Here is an 18,790-nt window from a genome sequence, read left to right on the forward strand (position 1 = left end):
TTATGTCATCTCTCTTATCCCAAATGGGATGCAATCTTCCACCCCGATCCCCAGTAACCATTATATGTACTGTTTATATAGGGCTGACTCTAGATGTTGCAGGGCTCATTGTGAAGTAAGACAGGCAGACTTCACAGACGTCAGGCAGACTTCTGTAACCCACTTAGCACATCTGGGGGATGGGAGAATTTGGCAACTGAGAGGGTCCAGGGTACTTGTTATTAAGGGGTTGGGGATGGTCATGTAGATTTCATAAATTAGAAGTGGGGCAGGGAGCATCTCAGCAACTAGAAGAGGTGGGGCCCCAAATTCATCTTTCAAAGTGGTAGTGAGTTGTTATGGGCTGTTGGGTAGAGGAGGGGCCGGATGTGTCCTGGGAAGGGGATTTGACAAAGCAGGGCCGCCCTTGAACGCATGGGACCCTGTAAAATTTTGCACCTGGTATGTGTCTAGCTAGGACTGGTGCTGCTATGCATACAAAATTTCCATTGATGTTTCATTATGCTGCATGTCACATACTTGCCATGTATTGTTGTAGCATTGTGGTGTGGAGGTGCAGTGGTGTAACACCATCATGACTTTGGGACTCTTCAGTAGCCCAAGAAGTAGGATAAACCCATGAAAACCAGGCCTATACCACATGTTGGGAGGAGTGCTGACCCTTGCTGTCCTGTGAAAACTGAAATAGAGTAGCCACAATGCAGCCAGCGATGGGGTACATGAATAAAAGGCACTGCACAAAAGTGCAAATAACAATTCTTTGTGTAGCTGGTCACTTTTTGTATCTCATTCTTTTTCAGAAGGTCTCAGAGATGGGCTCCACATAACACTTCAGTTCTGAAGAACCAAGGACTGTAGGATCTAGTGTGCAATGGAGAAGATAGCAGGAGAAATACCAGCCCTGACTCTACCATCTTGTGGCTTATTGTACTGCAGGCATGCACTCCCAACCCAGAGTGTGCTGCCTTAGGGAGAGGAAATACTTGTCAGACGTTACTAGATCCATTTATTTTCTTACATCTTTTTTACTTTTGCATCCTGTAATTCACTTATGAAAAAAGGAATGATGACTTTTTATAGTTGCTGTTTGATTCTCTTGGTGTTTACCTGGAACACCTCTGCCTACGGACCAAATCAAAGGGCGCAGAAGAAGGGAGACATTATTCTTGGGGGACTGTTCCCCATTCATTTTGGAGTGGCTGCCAAAGACCAGGATTTAAAATCTAGGCCAGAATCAGTGGAGTGTATAAGGTAAGCCAAAAAGAAACTGGTAAAAATCTGCAATGCTGGAGCCTTTACCTAAGTCAGTTATAAGTGAGGTGCCTTACTGCTTCAGTAGTATAGCGGTAGCTAGCTATCAAATACAACACATCTTTACTGTGTATAGTATCTTTAATACAATTTGTAACCCAAATGCTTTACAGAGTTAAATATTTGTCTTTTGCTTCTATGACAAGAACTCAAGCTCCAATTTTGCATTCCATCTACATTATCTTTGCTTTTTGCTACTGATGGGGGGCACCATGTGAAGACAGTAGACTTGCTCCCCACAGAGCTAAGTAATACAAGACCATGGAAGTGTCTGGTGTAAAGAGAATGAACGGTGAATAAGTGAAAGTAAATGTTAAGAATTATTTCGTGGCTTACAGTGAGAAAGAACAATGCAAGTTATAGTTCTCAATGCTGCCAAATCACAAATACACAAATCTATTCAGGCAACGAATAATGGATGTTTAATAAATAATACATATATACTTTACTTAGAATCACAGCAAATGCAATGGAAGTGACCAAAATTTTTATAAGATTGTCTGACTACAGTTATATGTGGCAAAAAAGGGTTTTGAAATAATGAAATCTCATATTTTTGTTGTGCCTTTCCTCCTCCCTCCCAAAGCACTTCACTTACTGTGAGCTAAATTTTAAAAGTGTTTAGGTGCCTGAAGTACAGATAAGTGGACATTAGATGCCTAGGCACTTTTGAAAATTCCTCTAGGCACCTGTCTTCCTCTGTAGGCACCTCAATACTTTAAAAAATCTGGCCCTATGGGCCCAAAGCTGAATTCCGTAATCGATCCTTGCTCAACCAAAATTCAATTACTTTTGTGTCAATACTGCCTATAGACTGGGCAAAGTCTTTGGCACTAAGGTCTATGTGTATGTATGTGAATTGCTTCTTCCACTACTGAAATATAGCCAGTTCTGGGGTGAGATGTGGCAGATGTTTAACCTTGCACAGCAACACTACATAGCAATTTAAGATTGGACATTACGACAAAAATTGAATTCAATTGAAACTTCATGGAGGCAAAATGTAAGATATTCAGTTTGGAATTTGGTCATGGCAAAGGGGGGAAACACTTGTGCTCCTGAGCAGTAAAGAGGCATGGGACTTTAATAACAACACGTGGTCAGGGTGTCTGTTTTACACCTTATCTAAAAACAGCATGTCTAGAAGCACACTGACTTCTAATACTAGGCTGGGGAATTAGTTCCATATGGATTCAGAATGATGATAATGAATGCCTGACACCATTCCTGCTTTGCCTAGTGCAGTGGTTTTCAACCTGTGGCCCGCAGACCCCTGCGGGGGAGAGCGCAGACAATGTTTAAGAAGTCCGGGAAAGGTTGTCATTGCGATAGAACAGTGGTTTTCAACCAGTGGTCCGTGGATCCCTGTTGGGGGCACAGACTATGTCAAAGATTTCCAAATGGCTCTGCACCTCCATTTGAAATTTTGTAGCGGTGCACAAATGAAAAAAGGTTGAAAACCACTGACTTAGGTTTCCTTAGTGGTCTCCCATCCAAATACTTAGCTGGTTCAATCCAACTAGTTTATAAGATCAGACAGAGTCACAGCACATAGTGGTCTGAATACAGTGCATAAGAGAGCAGAAGGAAAGAACTTCAACAAAACAATTCTAAAGCCTCTCTTGTTTTATTCAATACACTTACCTAAAAACTATAGGCTAGATCTACATCTAGGGAAATGCAACCTAGATGGAGCTACCATAAGGTGGGTGCAAAACTGGTTGGGAAACTGTTCCCAGAGAGTAGTTATCAGTGGTTCACAGTCATGCTGGAAGGGCATAACAAGTGGGGTCCCGCAGAGATCAGTTTTGGGTCTGGTTCTTTTCAATATCTTCATCAATGATTTAGATAATGGCATAGAGAGTACACTTATAAAGTTTGTGGATGATACCAAGCTGGGAGGGGTTGCAAGTGCATTGGAGGGTAGGATTAAAATTCAGAATGATCTGGACAAACTGGAGAAATGGTCTGAAGTAAATAGGATGAATTAAATAAGGACAAATGCAAAGTACTCCATTTAGGAAGGAACAATCAGATGCACACATACAAAATGGGAAATGACTGCCTAAGAAGGAGTACTGCAGAAAGGATCTGGGGCTCATAGTGGATCACAAGCTAAATATGAATCAGCAGTGTAACACTGCTGCAAAAAAAGTGAACAGCATTCTGGCAGTATTAGCAGGAGTGTTGTAAGCAAGACACAAGAACAGGTTTCAGAGTAACAGCCGTGTTAGTCTGTATTCGCAAAAAGAAAAGGAGTACTTGTGGCACCTTAAAGACTAACCAATTTATTTGAGCATGAGCTTTCGTGAGCTACAGCTCACTTCATCTGCATCCGATGAAGTGAGCTGTAGCTCACGAAAGCTCATGCTCAAATAAATTGGTTAGTCTCTAAGGTGCCACAAGTACTCCTTTCCTTTTTGCGAAGGCACAAGAAGTAACTCTTCCAATCTATTCCATGCTGATTAGGCCTTAAATGGAGTATTGTGTCCAGTTCTGGGTGCCACATTTCAGGAAAGATATGGACAAATTGGAGAAAGTCCAGAGGAGAGCAACAAAAAAGATTAAAGGTCTAGAAAACATGACCTATGAGGGAAGAATGAAAAAATTGGGTTTGTTTAGTCTGGAAAAGAGAAGACTGAGAGGGGACATGATGACAGTTTTCAAGTACATAAAAGATTGTTACAAGGAGGAGGGAGAAAAATTGTTTTTCTTAACCTCTGAGGATAGGACAAGAAGCAATGGGCTTACATTGCATCAAGGAAGGTTTAGGTTGGACATCAGGAAAAACTTCCTAGCTGTCAGGGTGGTTAAGCACTGGAATAAATTCCCTAGGGAGGTTGTGGAATCTCCATCATTGGAGATTTTTAAGAGCAGGGTAGACAAACACCTGTCAGGAATGATCTAGATAATACTTAGTCTTGCCAAGAGTGCAGGGGGCTGGACTAGATGACCTCTCGAGGTCCCTTCCAGTCCTATGATTCTATGATTCTACACAGTGGATGTAGATTAAGTGTTGCAATAGCTGACATTTAGGCACCTTGCCACCCAGTGGACTCCACAGCCCTGAGCTAGGTACCCAGGCTCCCTGTACAATTCACAAGGAGAGTTAAGTGCCTGGGAAAGGTATTCATGGAAGGCACCAAGCTGATCAGGGAGAGGCCTAAGCGAATCAGTAGGAAATGCCTACGTCCCATCCCCTCAAGGGGAGTTGGATGCCTCCTTCCACTCAAGATTCACAGCCATGAACCAAGGCAGTCCTTTGTAGCAAAAAACTGAGGGGGAAGAGGTGCCCCCTGCCGCATACGCAGTGGTTTGAGCACATCCATTCATTGGGCCAGAGAGTGAAAAATGACTCTATAGCCTGCTAGTTAGGGCACTGATGTGGGGGACCCAGATTCAAGTTCCTGTTGCTTCTTCAGTGCATATTTAACTATTTCATGCAAAGTTGATCAGCTTCAGTGGGAGACACTGAGAGAACCCCAACCCTAAAATACCCTGTACCCCATTGGTTGGGGGTAGATCTGGTTCAAATCCTTGTTCCACCTCAGACAGAGCAGGGATTTGAACCTGGGTTTCCCACAACTTGGGTGAATGTTCTAACCACTGAACTATTCTCCTCAGATCTGCCTTGTGCAGGGCCCAATCCTGTAAGCTTGTTCTGAGGCAGTCTCTGAGGATGACTACTGCATTGGGCCCCACAGACAAGATAGGCAGGGGAATGCTTAGTCTGAGAACCCCACTGTGGCTTAGGCACAGAGCAGCTCAGCAGCAGCAGGAGGTAGGCAGCTTTGCGCATGGCCACTGAGAGAAATATAGGTGTCTCACGGATTTTTCTAACAGAAATCTAGGTGCCAAGGGAATTTATGCCCCTACAGGGCAGGTGCTGGACTACGGGTACTGGGGGTGCTGCTGCACCCCTGGCTTGAAGTGGTTTCCATCATATGCAGGATTTACAGTTTGGTTCAATGGTTCTCAGCACCCCAATTATACAGATTGTTCCAGCACCCCTACTTCAGGGTTAGGAAGCAGCTGAGCAGGGTTTTGAGCATCTACATTTTGGATTTAGGTGCCTAAAGCAGCTGTTAGGTCCCTATATTTCCTTGTGGATCTAGCACTAAACGTATATAAAATCCAGCATACCTTCTCTGTCACACTCTAAAAGCAGTGGTACATGTCAGCATTTGAACTTGATTCAGCATTCCTTTACTGTCTTAGATGCAGTAAAATTGTATTTTAAATGTGCAAACTGACATCTTAAGATTCAGCCTGTGCTTGCTTACATAAAGCCTGATCTAAATGGGTCCATTGACATCAGTGGGGTTTGGATCAGGCTGATATTGAAGCAAAGCAGTTAAGCCATTATGTATCTATGTAGACTGCTTTTAGATAAAAGAAAAGGAGTACTTGTGGCACCTTAGAGACGAACAAATTTATTTGAGCATAAGCTTTCGTGAGCTACAGAATTCCGATGAAGTGAGCTGTAGCTCACAAAAGCTTATGCTCAAATAAATTTGTTCGTCTCTAAGGTGCCACTAGTACGCCTTTTCTTTTTGCTGATACAGACTAACACGGCTGCTACTCTGAAACCTGCTTTTAGATAAGCACTCTCTAACTGATCTAACTCTGAGAACAAAGGTTCTTTGAGTGCTTGCTCATGTCAATTCCATTCTAGCAATGCCAGTGGCCAACACAGTGGCCGTATTGGGGAGCATGGGGCGTTTCAGTGAAGACATTGCCCCCTTCTCAGTGCTCATCAGTGGCCGTGTTGGAGCGAAGATTGACAGCCCCACTGACCAGTCCACAGAAGAGATCCACTTTCTGGACACTACGGTACTAATAAGTGATGGTCACTTAAAGACGACCCTATACCGGAAACCTACTGACCGCTGTGCCTACTTACATGCCTCCAGCTTTCATCCAGACCACACCACACGATCCATTGTCTACAGCCAAGCTCTACGATACAACCGCATTTGCTCCAACCCCTCAGACAGAGACAAACACCTCCAAGATCTCTATCAAGCATTCTTACAACTACAGTACCCACCTGCGGAAGTGAAGAAACAGATTGACAGAGCCAGAAGAGTACCCAGAAGTTACCTACTACAGGACAGGCCCAACAAAGAAAATAACAGAACGCCACTAGCCATCACCTTCAGCCCACAAATAAAACCTCTCCAACGCATCATCAAGGGTCTACAACCTATCCTGAAGGACGACCCATCACTCTAACAGATCTTGGGAGACAGGCCAGTACTTGCTTACAGACAGCCCCCCAACCTGAAGCAAATACTCTCCAGCAACTGAACACCACACAACAGAACCACTAACCCAGGAACCTGTCCTTGCAACAAAGCCCGTTGCCAACTGTGTCCACATATCTATTCAGGGGACACCATCATAGGGCCTAATCACATCAGCCACACTATCAGAGGCTTGTTCACCTGCACATCTACCAATGTGATATATGCCATCATGTGCCAGCAATGCCCCTCTGCCATGTACATTAGCCAAACTGGACAGTCTCTACGTAAAAGAATAAATAGTCGTCAAGAATTATAACATTCAAAAACCAGTCAGAGAATACTTCAATCTCTTTGGTCACTCGACTACAGACCTAAAAGTGGCAATTCTTCAACAAAAAACTTCAAAAACAGACTCCAATGAGAGACTGCTGAATTGGAATTAATTTTCAAACTGGATACAATTAATTTAGGCTTGAATAGAGACTGGAAGTGGATGTGTCATTACACAAAGTAAAACTATTTCCCCATGTTTACTTCCCTCCATACTGTTCCTCACAAGTTCTTGTCAACTGCTGGCCCACCTTGATTATCATACAAAAGGTTCCTCCCCCCCCGCCCCCCCGCTCTCCTGATGGTAATAGCTCACCTTACCTGATCACTCTTGTTACAGTGTGTATGGTAACACCTATTGTTTCATGTTCTCTGGGTATATAAATCTCCCCACTGTATTTTCCACTGAATGCATCCAGTGAAGTGAGCTGTCGCTCACAAAAACTTATGCTCGAATAAATTTGTTAGTCTCTAAGGTGCCACAATTACTCCTTTTCTTTTTACCTGGAACGTCCTGGCAGATCACCTCAGCAGGACCTTCTCCTCTCGCCACAAGTGGTCCCTCTATCTGGAGGTGGCCAACTTGATCTTCCGACGGTGGGGAACTCCCCAGTTGGACCTATTTGAGTCCAGGCTGACATGTTCTACTCCCTATATGGTGGAGACAGGGGTATCCTGTAGGATGCCTTCCTGATCCCGTGGTCTTCCGCCAGGGCTGCTTATCCACAGAGTCCTGCTAAAGGTGAAGCAAGACAGAATGTGAGTCATTCTCATTGCCCTGGCGTGGCCTCACCAGCGCTGGTTCAACATGCTTCTGAATCTTTCAGTGGCCAACCCGCTGCAGTTACCTCTCCATCCAGAACTGCTATCCCAGAACCACAGCAATCTGCTGCACCCGAACCTGGCATTGCTGCACCTGACGGTGTGGCTGCTCCATGGCTAAGCACAGACGAGCGAGGGTGCTCCGCGGCAGTCCAGCAGGTCCTGCTGGGCAGCAGGAAGCCCTCCAGCAGGGCTACCTATGTGGCCAAGTGGAAGCGCTTTGCACGCTGGACATTGGACAAGCACGTTCGTCCTGAGGAGGCCTTGATGCAGAACATCCTGGACTATTTGCTGCATCTAAAGCTCCAGGGCTTGTTGCCCCATCTCATAAAAAAGATATATTAGAAATGGAAAATGTACAGAGAAGGGCAACAAAAATGATTAGGGGTATGGAACAGTTTCCATTTGAGGAGAGATTGAAAAGATTGGGACTGTTCAGCTTGGAGAAGAGACAACTAAGAAGGGATGTGACAGAGGTCTGTAAAATCATGAATGGTGTGGAGACAGTGAATAAGGACGTGTTATTTATCCCTTCATGTAACACAAGAAACAGGGGTCATCCAATGAAATTAATAGGTAGCAGGTTTAAAACAAACATAAGGAAATACTTCTTCACACAACGCACAGTCAACCTGTGGAACTTATTGCCAAAGAATGTTGTGAAGGCCAAAAGTCTAACTGGGTTCAAAAAAGAATTAGATGTTTTAATGGAGGATAGGTCCATCAATGATATTATACATGACGGCCAGGGATCCAACACCATGCTCTAGGTGTCCCTAAACCTCTGACTTCCGGATGCTGGGGCTGGATGACAAAGGATGGATCACTTGATAATTGCCCTGTTCTATTAATTCCCTTTAAATTTGGCATTGGATGATATGACCTTATTTTAGATGACTGGGTACAACTGCATCTTTTTTATCAAAGGCATGTGTCAAACCATATGGGAAAATTGAGCCCAATCTGTTCATGAGCATTTGGTCAACCTCTCTAAATGGGTATGTCCAAAATGGTACCTTTCTCTTTTTTCTCATTCTTTTCTTTCATTAGACAGTAATAGCAGAAAGCCACCATATTTATTCTGTGGCCGAATCTTAGCCTTGAGAGAGAAGAAAGATGTATGAGTTCCATCCAGCCCATCCCTAGCATTCCAGGTGGCTCCATTGCTCCTTTCTGGTCTATTCTATTGCCTGATAAATGTCCTAACCAATGGGGCTTCCACCCCTTCCATTTTGAAACTATTCAACCTGAACTGCAGTGTTAGGATATTTTTCCTGATATTCAGCCTTGATCAGTTTCATCCTTTTACTCCTATCATATCTTCTCACAATACACAAAACAGTTCCATGCCCACTCCTCCCCATTCAAATACTTGTAGAATTGCCTCCTGACAGTCTTTGTCTAGCTATCCAATACCTCTGCATATTCACTGACATAAATTTAATTTGTGTATCTTACATAATATTTTTCTGGAAAATTTCTCATACTGAATTTAACAGTGAAAAGAAGAAAGAAGAATAAGAATTTCCCCGTTGCTCTCATTGTCCCAGTGCAAAATACTTCTCCCTACCTTGGTCTTACCAGTTTGAGGGCTGAGTCCTAAAACCTAAGAGAAAAACTTGCCCACAATTTTCATCCTCATTGGAAATGTAAGATGGGGGTATCTCAAGCCACAGGAATTGCATATTTGCAGCTTGTGTTTCTGAAATATCTTATCTATAATTAATTGTTTAAGTAGTGTAAGTATTGAGAGAGTGATGTAAAATTCATCTCCTATGTTGTATATTTGCCTGCAGCTCTACTTAGACTGTTTCCCATCACATTTCTGGTGTATACATTTTGTGTAGAATGGTAACAAAGGCAGAATACATCAGAGAATGAATCTGTTCCCAATGGCCTTATTCATATCCTAATCTCTCTGTCTTTTTTAGATCTCAGAAACATTATTTATTATTAATGTATTATTTGAAATAGCGTAGCATCTAGGCACCCTAATCATGAACTGTTTATATCATAATATTGTGATTTTTTGCAATGACAATGAATCTTCACAGCATTACGATACATCATTGCCTTCTGGTGACAAAATGCCATCGTATCACCAGAATGCAGTACAACAATGCAATATTCTGATGCACATCTCCATAATCTGATCGTCCACACTATGACACATTTCCACACTGTAAAACAGAATTTTTGCATCACAGTGCACCGTCCTGATTTCAGGACATTTTAACATCCTTTGCACCCACATTAGATGTTCCATTATAATCAGGACAGGAAACATCTTTTGTTCTGCCTTTAAAAGCTCTAATTTTCTCATGGAGATATTCACAATCTCAAATGGCGAATTACATGAGTAGCCTGCTATTTGGACTCTACTTCTGAAACCAAATTATTCAGGGGCCTTCATTCTCTCTTTCCTTCCTTCTTCCCTGAGCTATCTGTAATTTCCCAGCCTCCACAACCCCCCTCAGACTCTCCTATTTGTAAGAAAGATCTTTGGCTGATTATGTCCATTGCCTATGGGGACTCCTTACTGTCACAGTCAGGTAAAAGTGCATAATCTCTGGATGTTTTAAATTTAAGATAAAGCTGTATTTAGAGTTTTCACTTTACTTTTCAGAGTAACAGCCGTGTTAGTCTGTATTCGCAAAAAGAAAAGGAGTACTTGTGGCACCTTAGAGACTAACCAATTTATTTGAGCATAAGCTTTTGTGAGCTACAGCTCACTTCATCGGATGCATACTGTGGAAAGTGTAGAAGATCTTTTATACACACAAAGCATGAAAAAATACCTCCCCACACCCCACTCTCCTGCTGGCAATAGCTTATCTAAAGTGATCACTCTCCTTACAATGTGTATGATAATCAAGTTGGGCCATTTCCAGCACAAATCTAGGTTTTCTCACCCACCCACCCCCCCACACACAAACCCACTCTCCTGCTGGTAATAACTTATCTAAAGTGACCACTCTCCTTACAATGTGTATGATAATCAAGGTGGGCCATTTCCAGCACAAATCCAGGGTTTAACAAGAACGTCTGAGGAGGGGGGCAGGGTTAGGAAAAAACAAGGGGAAATAGGTTACCTTGCATAATGACTTAGCCACTCCCAGTCTCTATTCAAGCCTAAGTTAATTGTATCCAATTTGCAAATGAATTCCAGTTCAACCATCACAGGGCCTAATAACATCAGCCACACTATCAGAGGTTCGTTCACCTGCACATCCACCAATGTGATATATGCCATCATGTGCCAGCAATGCCCCTCTGCCATGTACATTGGTCAAACCGGACAGTCTCTACGTAAAAGAATAAATGGACACAAATCAGATGTCAAAAATTATAACATTCATAAACCAGTCGGAGAACACTTCAATCTCTCTGGTCACACGATTACAGACATGAAAGTTGCAATTCTTCAACAAAAATCTTCAAATCCAGACTCCAGCGAGAAACTGTTGAATTGGAATTCATTTGCAAATTGGATACAATTAACTTAAGCTTGAACAGAGACTGGGAGTGGCTAAGTCATTATGCCAGGTAACCTATTTCCCCTTGTTTTTTCCTAACCCTGCCCCCCTCCTCAGACGTTCTTGTTAAACCCTGGATTTGTGCTGGAAATGGCCCACCTTGATTATCATACACATTGTAAGGAGAGTGGTCACTTTAGATAAGTTATTACCAGCAGGAGAGTGGGTTTGTGTGTGTGGGGGGGTGTGTGTGAGAAAACCTAGATTTGTGCTGGAAATGGCCCAACTTGATTATCATACACATTGTAAGGAGAGTGATCACTTTAGATAAGCTATTGCCAGCAGGAGAGTGGGGTGTGGGGAGGTATTTTTTCATGCTTTGTGTGTATAAAAGATCTTCTACACTTTCCACAGTATGCATCCGATGAAGTGAGCTGTAGCTCACGAAAGCTTATGCTCAAATAAATTGGTTAGTCTCTAAGGTGCCACAAGTACTCCTTTCCTTTTTGCGAATACAGACTAACACGGCTGTTACTCTGAAACCTGTCATTATGCAAGGCACTGCATTTAGCCGTATGGAGTGGAAATCTATCAACTGCATGAAAAAACTTGTACAGATACAGACAGACATCATCTTCCTTTCCAAATGCAAACAGATGGACATCGTACCAAAAGGACTGAAGGTAAAAAATCCATTACAATCTACATACCACACAGACTATGCTGACAGCTTGTGCCACACGCTCTCTAAGAAACTGCGGAATCACCTGATCAACATCCTCTACAGCAAACAGGGAAAGATTAAGAATGAGTTCTCAAAAATGGATACTCTCATAAAAAACCAACCTTCCACACAAACTTCCTTGTGGCTGGACTTTACTAAAACTAGACAAGCCATTTACAACACACACTTTGCTTCTCTACAAAAGAAAAAGGACACTAAACTTTCTAAACTACTACATGCCACAAGGGGCCACAGCAATGGTTCCCTCAACCCACCCAGCAATATTGTTAACCTATCCAACTATACTCTCAGCCCAGCAGAAGCAGCTGTCCTATCTCGGGGCCTCTCCTTCTGCCCCTCCATCCCCACGAACAGGATACAGTTCTGTGGTGACCTAGAATCCTATTTTCGACGTCTCCGACTCAAGGAATATTTCCAACATACCTCTGAACATCATACTAATCCACAGAGACCTCCCTACCAACACTACAAAAAGAAGGATTCTAGGTGGATTCCTCCTGAGGGTCGAAACAGCAGACTGGACTTCTACATAGAGTGCTTCCACCGACGTGCACGGGCTGAAATTGTGGAAAAGCAGCATCACTTGTCCCATAACCTCAGCCGTGCGGAACACAATGCCATCCACAGCCTTCAGGAACATCTCTGACATCATAATCAAAAAGGCTGACAAAGGAAGTGCTGTTGTCATCATGAATAGGTCGGAATATGAACAAGAGGCTGCTCGGCACCTCTCCAACACCACTTTCTACAAGCCATTACCCTCTGATCCCACTGAGAGTTACCAAAAGAAACTACAGCATTTGCTCAAGAAACTCCCTGAAAAAGCACAAGATCAAATCCGCACAGACACACCCCTGGAACCCCAACCTGGGATATTCTATCTACTACCCAAGATCCATAAACCTGGAAATCCTGGACCCCCATCATCTCAGGCATTGGCACCCTGACAGCAGGATTGTCTGGCTATGTAGACTCCCTCCTCAGGCCCTACGCTACCAACACTCCCAGCTACCTTCGAGACACCACTGACTTCCTAAGGAAACTACAATCCATCGGTGATCTTCCTGATAACACCATCCTGGCCACTATGGATGTAGAAGCCCTCTACACCAACATTCCACACAAAGATGGACTACAAGCCGTCAAGAACACTATCCCCGATAACGTCACGGCTAACCTGGTGGCTGAACTTTGTGACTTTGTCCTTACCCATAACTATTTTACATTTGGGGACAATGTATACCTTCAGATCAGCGGCACTCCTATGGGTACCCACATGGCCCCACAGTATGCCAACATTTTTATAGCTGACTTAGAACAACGCTTCCTCAGCTCTCGTCCACTAACGCCCCTACTCTACTTGCGCTATATTGATGACATCTTCATCATCTGGACCCAGGAAAAAGAAGCCCTTGAGGAATTCCACCATGATTTCAACAATTTCCATCCCACCATCAACCTCAGGCTGGTCCAGTCCACACAAGAGATCCACTTCCTGGACACTACAGTGCTAATAAACGATGGTCACATAAACACCACCCTATACCGGAAACCTACTGACTGCTATTCCTACTTACATGCCTCCAGCTTTCATCCTGACCACAGCACACAATCCATCGTCTACAGCCAAGCTCTGCGATACAACCGCATTTGCTCCAACCCCTCAGACAGAGACAAACACCTCCAAGATCTCTATCAAGCATTCTTACAACTACAATACCCACCTGCTGAAGTGAAGAAACAGATTGATAGAGCCAGAAGAGTTCCCAGAAGTCACCTACTACAGGACAGGCCTAACAAAGAAAATAACAGAACGCCACTAGCTGTCACCTTCAGTCCCTAACTAAAACCCCTCCAACGCATTATTAAGGATCTACAACCTATCCTGAAGGATGACCCAACACTCTCACAAATCCTGGGAGACAGGCCAGTCCTTGCCTACAGACAGCCCCCCAACCTGAAGCAAATACTCACCAGCAACCACATACCACACAACAGAACCACTAACCCAGGAACCTATCCTTGCAACAAAGCCCATTGCCAACTGTGCCCGCATATCTATTCAGGGGACACCATCACAGGGCCTAATAACATCAGCCACACTATCAAGGCTCGTTCACCGGCACATCCACCAATGTGATCTATGCCATCATGTGCCAACAATGCCCCTCTGCCATGTACATTGGTCAAACTGGACAGTCTCTACGTAAAAGAATAAATGGACACAAATCAGATGTCAAGAATTATAACGTTCATAAACCAGTCGCAGAACACTTCAATCTCTCTGGTCACGCGATTACAGACATGAAAGTTGCAATTCTTCAACAAAAAAACTTCAAATCCAGACTCCAGCGAGAAACTGTTGAATTGGAATTCATTTGCAAATTGGATACAATTAACTTAGGCTTGAATAGAGACTGGGAGTGGCTAAGTCATTATGCCAGGTAACCTATTTCCCCTTGTTTTTTCCTAACCCCCCCCCCCCAGACGTTCTTGTTAAACCCTGGATTTGTGCTGGAAATGGCCCACCTTGATTATCATACACATTGTAAGGAGAGTGGTCACTTTAGATAAGCTATTGCCAGCAGGAGAGTGGGGTGTGGGGAGGTATTTTTTCATGCTTTGTGTGTATAAAAGATCATCTACACTTTCCACAGTATGCATCCGATGAAGTGAGCTGTAGCTCACGAAAGCTTATGCTCAAATAAATTGGTTAGTCTCTAAGGTGCCACAAGTACTCCTTTTCTTTCCACTTTACTTTGTTGTTCCTTCCTCTCTTGTTTTATTAGTTTCATGCTTGTGGATTTTAAGTCTTGGTGGGTGCAGCTGATGAAGATTTGTTGTTTTTGCACTGAAGTCACTGTGTAACATAAAGATGTTGAGTGTTCCAATAGATCTTCATCTCTCCTCTGGGTCCAGGCTGTGGGAGCTGTTCAAACCAAAAAATGTTTCTGGGCTTCCTTGTAAAAAACACACCAGTGTACGTTGAAGGTCTAAAGAGGCAAGTGCAAGCAGAACGAATCATCTGGCCCTGAGCTAAGGTGACACTGCTGGGCCCACAAATGAAGATTTTGAAGTGGTGCAGCCTGAAGGGAAATAATTGTGGAGAGGGAGGCTGCAGAGACGTCCATGTTACTGCCTGCTCAGCATGTTGGAGGAGGGTGAGGAGGTTTGTTGAAGTGGCACCTTTATATCTCCTTCCACCTGAGGGTCTAGTGGCAGTGTTTGTCCTGTGTGGGCCCCCTACAAACCTCGATTACAGGGAACCTACCAGTGTTGGGGGCAGCAGGAGAATTAGGAGATCCTCAAGGAAGCAGGGGGTGACTCCTCTCAAAGCCTCTCCCATTCATCTCCCCCTGCCTGTCTCTGGCTCCTGCTCCCAGCTGGTAGCTCCGCTGTCTTGGCAGCTTTGCTACTTAGCTCTGGCTCTGCTTCTGTGTCCGCCCCAGGCTCCCAGCAGCTCCAGCCCCTGCACTCCCTTGCCTGGTCCCCTCTGCCTTTAAGCAACTCTCACTCTCCGCTTAGACCTGGCAACAGCATGTACTGGGTTAGAGTATGCTCTGCAGGGGAAGGAAAGGGCCTGACATGGGAGCACAGGAGCAGGAACCTCTGATGAGGGCCTTCTGTTTGGCCTGCCGGGTATCAGTTCCTTCCAGCTCCCCAGTGGGGGGTCTGCTGTAAAGACTGCTTTGCTACCCAGCTCTGGCTTGCCCCAGGCTCCTGGTAGTTCCGGACTTTGTGCTCCCTGGCTGCCAGGTGGCCACTTTCTTCCTGGCTGCAGAGCATCCTCTGAGCTGGGGTGGGGGTGCTCAAAGGCAGGTCAGCATGGGAACACTGCAGATGTGATCGGGCAGGGGCACATAGGTGCTGAAGCTGCCAGCAGCCCAGGGTGGAGCTGGAGCCGGGTATCAGGGCAGTCCTTACAGCAGAGCCCCCAGCAGGGAGCAGGACCTAGTAGCTGATGCCTGATGGGTCAAACAGAAGACTTTTGCCAGTGGGATCTGGCTTTCAGGGGGCTCCTTGCTGCTTAGGACCCCCCATGATTACATTGGTTGCAAGTGCTTAATGTCGCCACTGTGAGGATCCCACTGTGCTTTACAAATATTAACTAAGTCTCACAACCTCCTATATCAGGGATGGGCAAACTTTTTGACCCGAGGGCCCCATCTGGGTGGGGAAATTGCATGCAGGGCCATGAATGTAGGGCTGGGGCAGGGAGTTGGGGTGTGGTAGGGAGTGCAGAGTGTGGGAGGGGGTGTGGTGTTCAGGAAGGGGCTCAGGGCAGGGGGTTGGGGTGCAGGAGGGGTGTGGCAGGGAGCTCAAGGCAGGGGGGTAGGGGGCTCAGGGCAGGGGGCTAGGGTGTGGGCTGCAAGAGGGGTTCGGGGTGCAGGCTCCAGCCCAGTGCTGCTACTCAAGCAGCTCCGAGGGGCAGCGGCGCGCAGTGAGGCTAAGGCAGGCTCCGCATGTCAGCATGTCTGGCAGTGGCTCCTGGAGGTGGGGTGGGGCAGGCAGCTCCGCCGCACGCTGCCCTCACCTGCGGGTACCACCCCCGAAGCTTCCATTGGCTGCGGTTCCCCGTTCCCGGCCAATGGGAGCCACAGGGGGCAGCGCCTGCAGCCGAGGGCAGCACACAGAACCCTCTGCCCCCACCCCTCCCCCAGGGACTGCAGGGACATGGTGCTGGCCGCTTCTGGGAGAAGCGTGGGGCCAGGGCAGGTAGGGAGCCTGCCTCAGCCCCGTGGCGCCACGGGAACTGGCAATCCCGCAGGCCGGACTGAAAGCCCTGACAGGCCAGATCCAGCCTGCAGGCTGTAGTTTGCCCACCCCTGCCCTATATAGTAGGATAGTAGCATTATCCTTGTCTTACAGTTGGGGACACTTAGGTACAGAGAGGAGAAGCAACTTACTTGGGATCACAACATAAGCCCGTGGCAGGAGCAGAAATAGAACCAGTGGTTGGAGCCATGTCTGCTAGGCCATCCTCCCGCCCAAAGTGGGTGGAAAGGGTTGGGGCTGTTGAGATTCACAGAAAGAGGGAGGGGATTGGTCTGAAAACCTGTTCCCACACACACAGTTTATGATCCAGATCCATAGTTCCTTCTACCCTGTGCCATCCACGGATCCCTCAGTGCTTAAAGAGCTCGGAAAAACTCTGCTTTGTTCTGTGTTCAGTTTCAACTGACTGTGCATAACAAGAGCTTCAGAGCAGCTCAACCCCAACTGCCTGTCTGGGAAGCTCTTCAGCCCTTAAAGGCACAGCCCCCAACACCCCAGGCCCTGCTGTTTTCTGGTGCCTGAAATGAGGTCTCATTAATAAGGCTATGTTTTAGTCACGGGTATTTTAGTAAAAGTCATGGACAGGTCACGGGCAGTAAACAAATTCACAGCTCATGACCTGTCCATGACTTGCACTATACACCCCTAACTAAAGCTTGAGCTGTGGGGCCATGAGTGCTCTGGGGGGGAGGGGGGAGAGGTCTGAGGGCACCGCGGGTGCTGGGGGTGGTGACCCAGGACCCCTGCTGGTGCTGGGGGTGGGAGGGTTGGCAGGGCTGGCAGGCTCCCTAACCGGCTCCATGTGTCCTTGCAGCTTCTAGGGGGAGGGAAAGCGAGGGGTGTCCCCGTGCTGGCCCTGCCATGAGCTCCAGCTTTGCTCCCATTGGCTGATAACCACAGCCAGTGGGAGCTGCGGGGGCAGCGCCTGCGAGCACGGGCAGCGTGTGGAGCCCCCTGGCTCCTCCCCCTAGGAGCTTCAGAGACATGCTGACTGCTTCTGGGGAGCCCCCCCCTGCACAAAGTAAGCACCGCCCCACACCCCAACCCCCTGCCCCAGCAGCCCTGAGCCCCCTCCCACACCCAAACTGCCCCAGCAGTGGCCGGGGCTGCTGGCCCAGGGCTGCCTGATCTGCTTGGGCAGCCCCGGATTAGCCAGCCGCACAGGCCGCTGCAGAAGTCACGGAGGTCATGGAAAGTCACAGAATCCGTGACTTCCGTGACCTCTATGACAGACATGCAACCTTACTCATTATTAAAGCTGGCTTTAATAAGGAGTCTGTGCAGTAAATGACCAAGTCTCATTCAAGCAATAACTACCCAAGTGAAAGGCATCTCCTGGAGACTAGTGCGCAGCTGGGAGGCCTCAATGGCACAGAGGTTAGGATCTCTTCCAGGGATTCATGCCCATCTTGGAAAAGACAATAGCCAAAAACGCAGAGGTCAGAAATGTGATTGCTCTGGGCATCTCTAGATGATCTAAGATTAGCTGGAAGCATTTTATAATATGCCTTGTATAGATTACTCTATCTAATATCACACCCTAACACCTTCTAAAACTCTAGTGAAGAGAAAGCTTTTCTATGTTAAAATGGGCTAGGCTTTAACTTGGCCAGTTTAGCACATTCTCTTCATTTTGACTGGGATTTTGAAGGTGTTAATTTGAAGCTATTATTCATTATCATTATTTCTCTTACTGTAGTGCCTACCCTAGGAGCCCCAGTCATAGACCAGTACCCCACTGTGCTAGGCATTGTGTAAACACAGAGCAAAAAGATAGTTCCTGTCTGAAAACACATATAATCTGAGTATAACACAGACTCCTGGGGGACAGTAGCAGGAAACAACGAGACAATATTGTATAAGCAGACAAAACAGACATGTGGTAGGGATAGAACACACAAGCAGAGTGAATTATGTGATGGCAACAAACATCGTATTAGCTCCATGTTAGTGAGCCAACTCAATCTAATATCACACCTTGAAACCTTAGACTAGACCAACTCAGAGTGTAACTGCCACTCCCTGCTCTAATGGCCCTTGAAGCTTTAATGTAGTGGTGCCCAAACTTTTCCTGTCACTCC

At 45.9% G+C, this 18,790-nt stretch overlaps 1 protein-coding gene across 1 annotated transcript in view; it reads left to right on the plus strand.

The window, feature by feature from the left end:
• The first annotated feature begins 1,051 nt into the window (after positions 1–1,051).
• The window catches only part of CASR (calcium sensing receptor), a 103,149-nt gene continuing 85,410 nt past the window's right edge, over positions 1,052–18,790 (plus strand). The window contains exon 1 of the mRNA XM_077807354.1: positions 1,052–1,251. Within this exon, the coding sequence (XP_077663480.1) occupies positions 1,052–1,251 (200 nt within the window). The remainder of the gene's footprint in view (positions 1,252–18,790) is intronic.

The sequence above is a fragment of the Eretmochelys imbricata genome, chromosome 1, assembly GCF_965152235.1.
Source record: "Eretmochelys imbricata isolate rEreImb1 chromosome 1, rEreImb1.hap1, whole genome shotgun sequence".
Lineage (NCBI taxonomy): Eukaryota > Metazoa > Chordata > Testudines > Cheloniidae > Eretmochelys > Eretmochelys imbricata.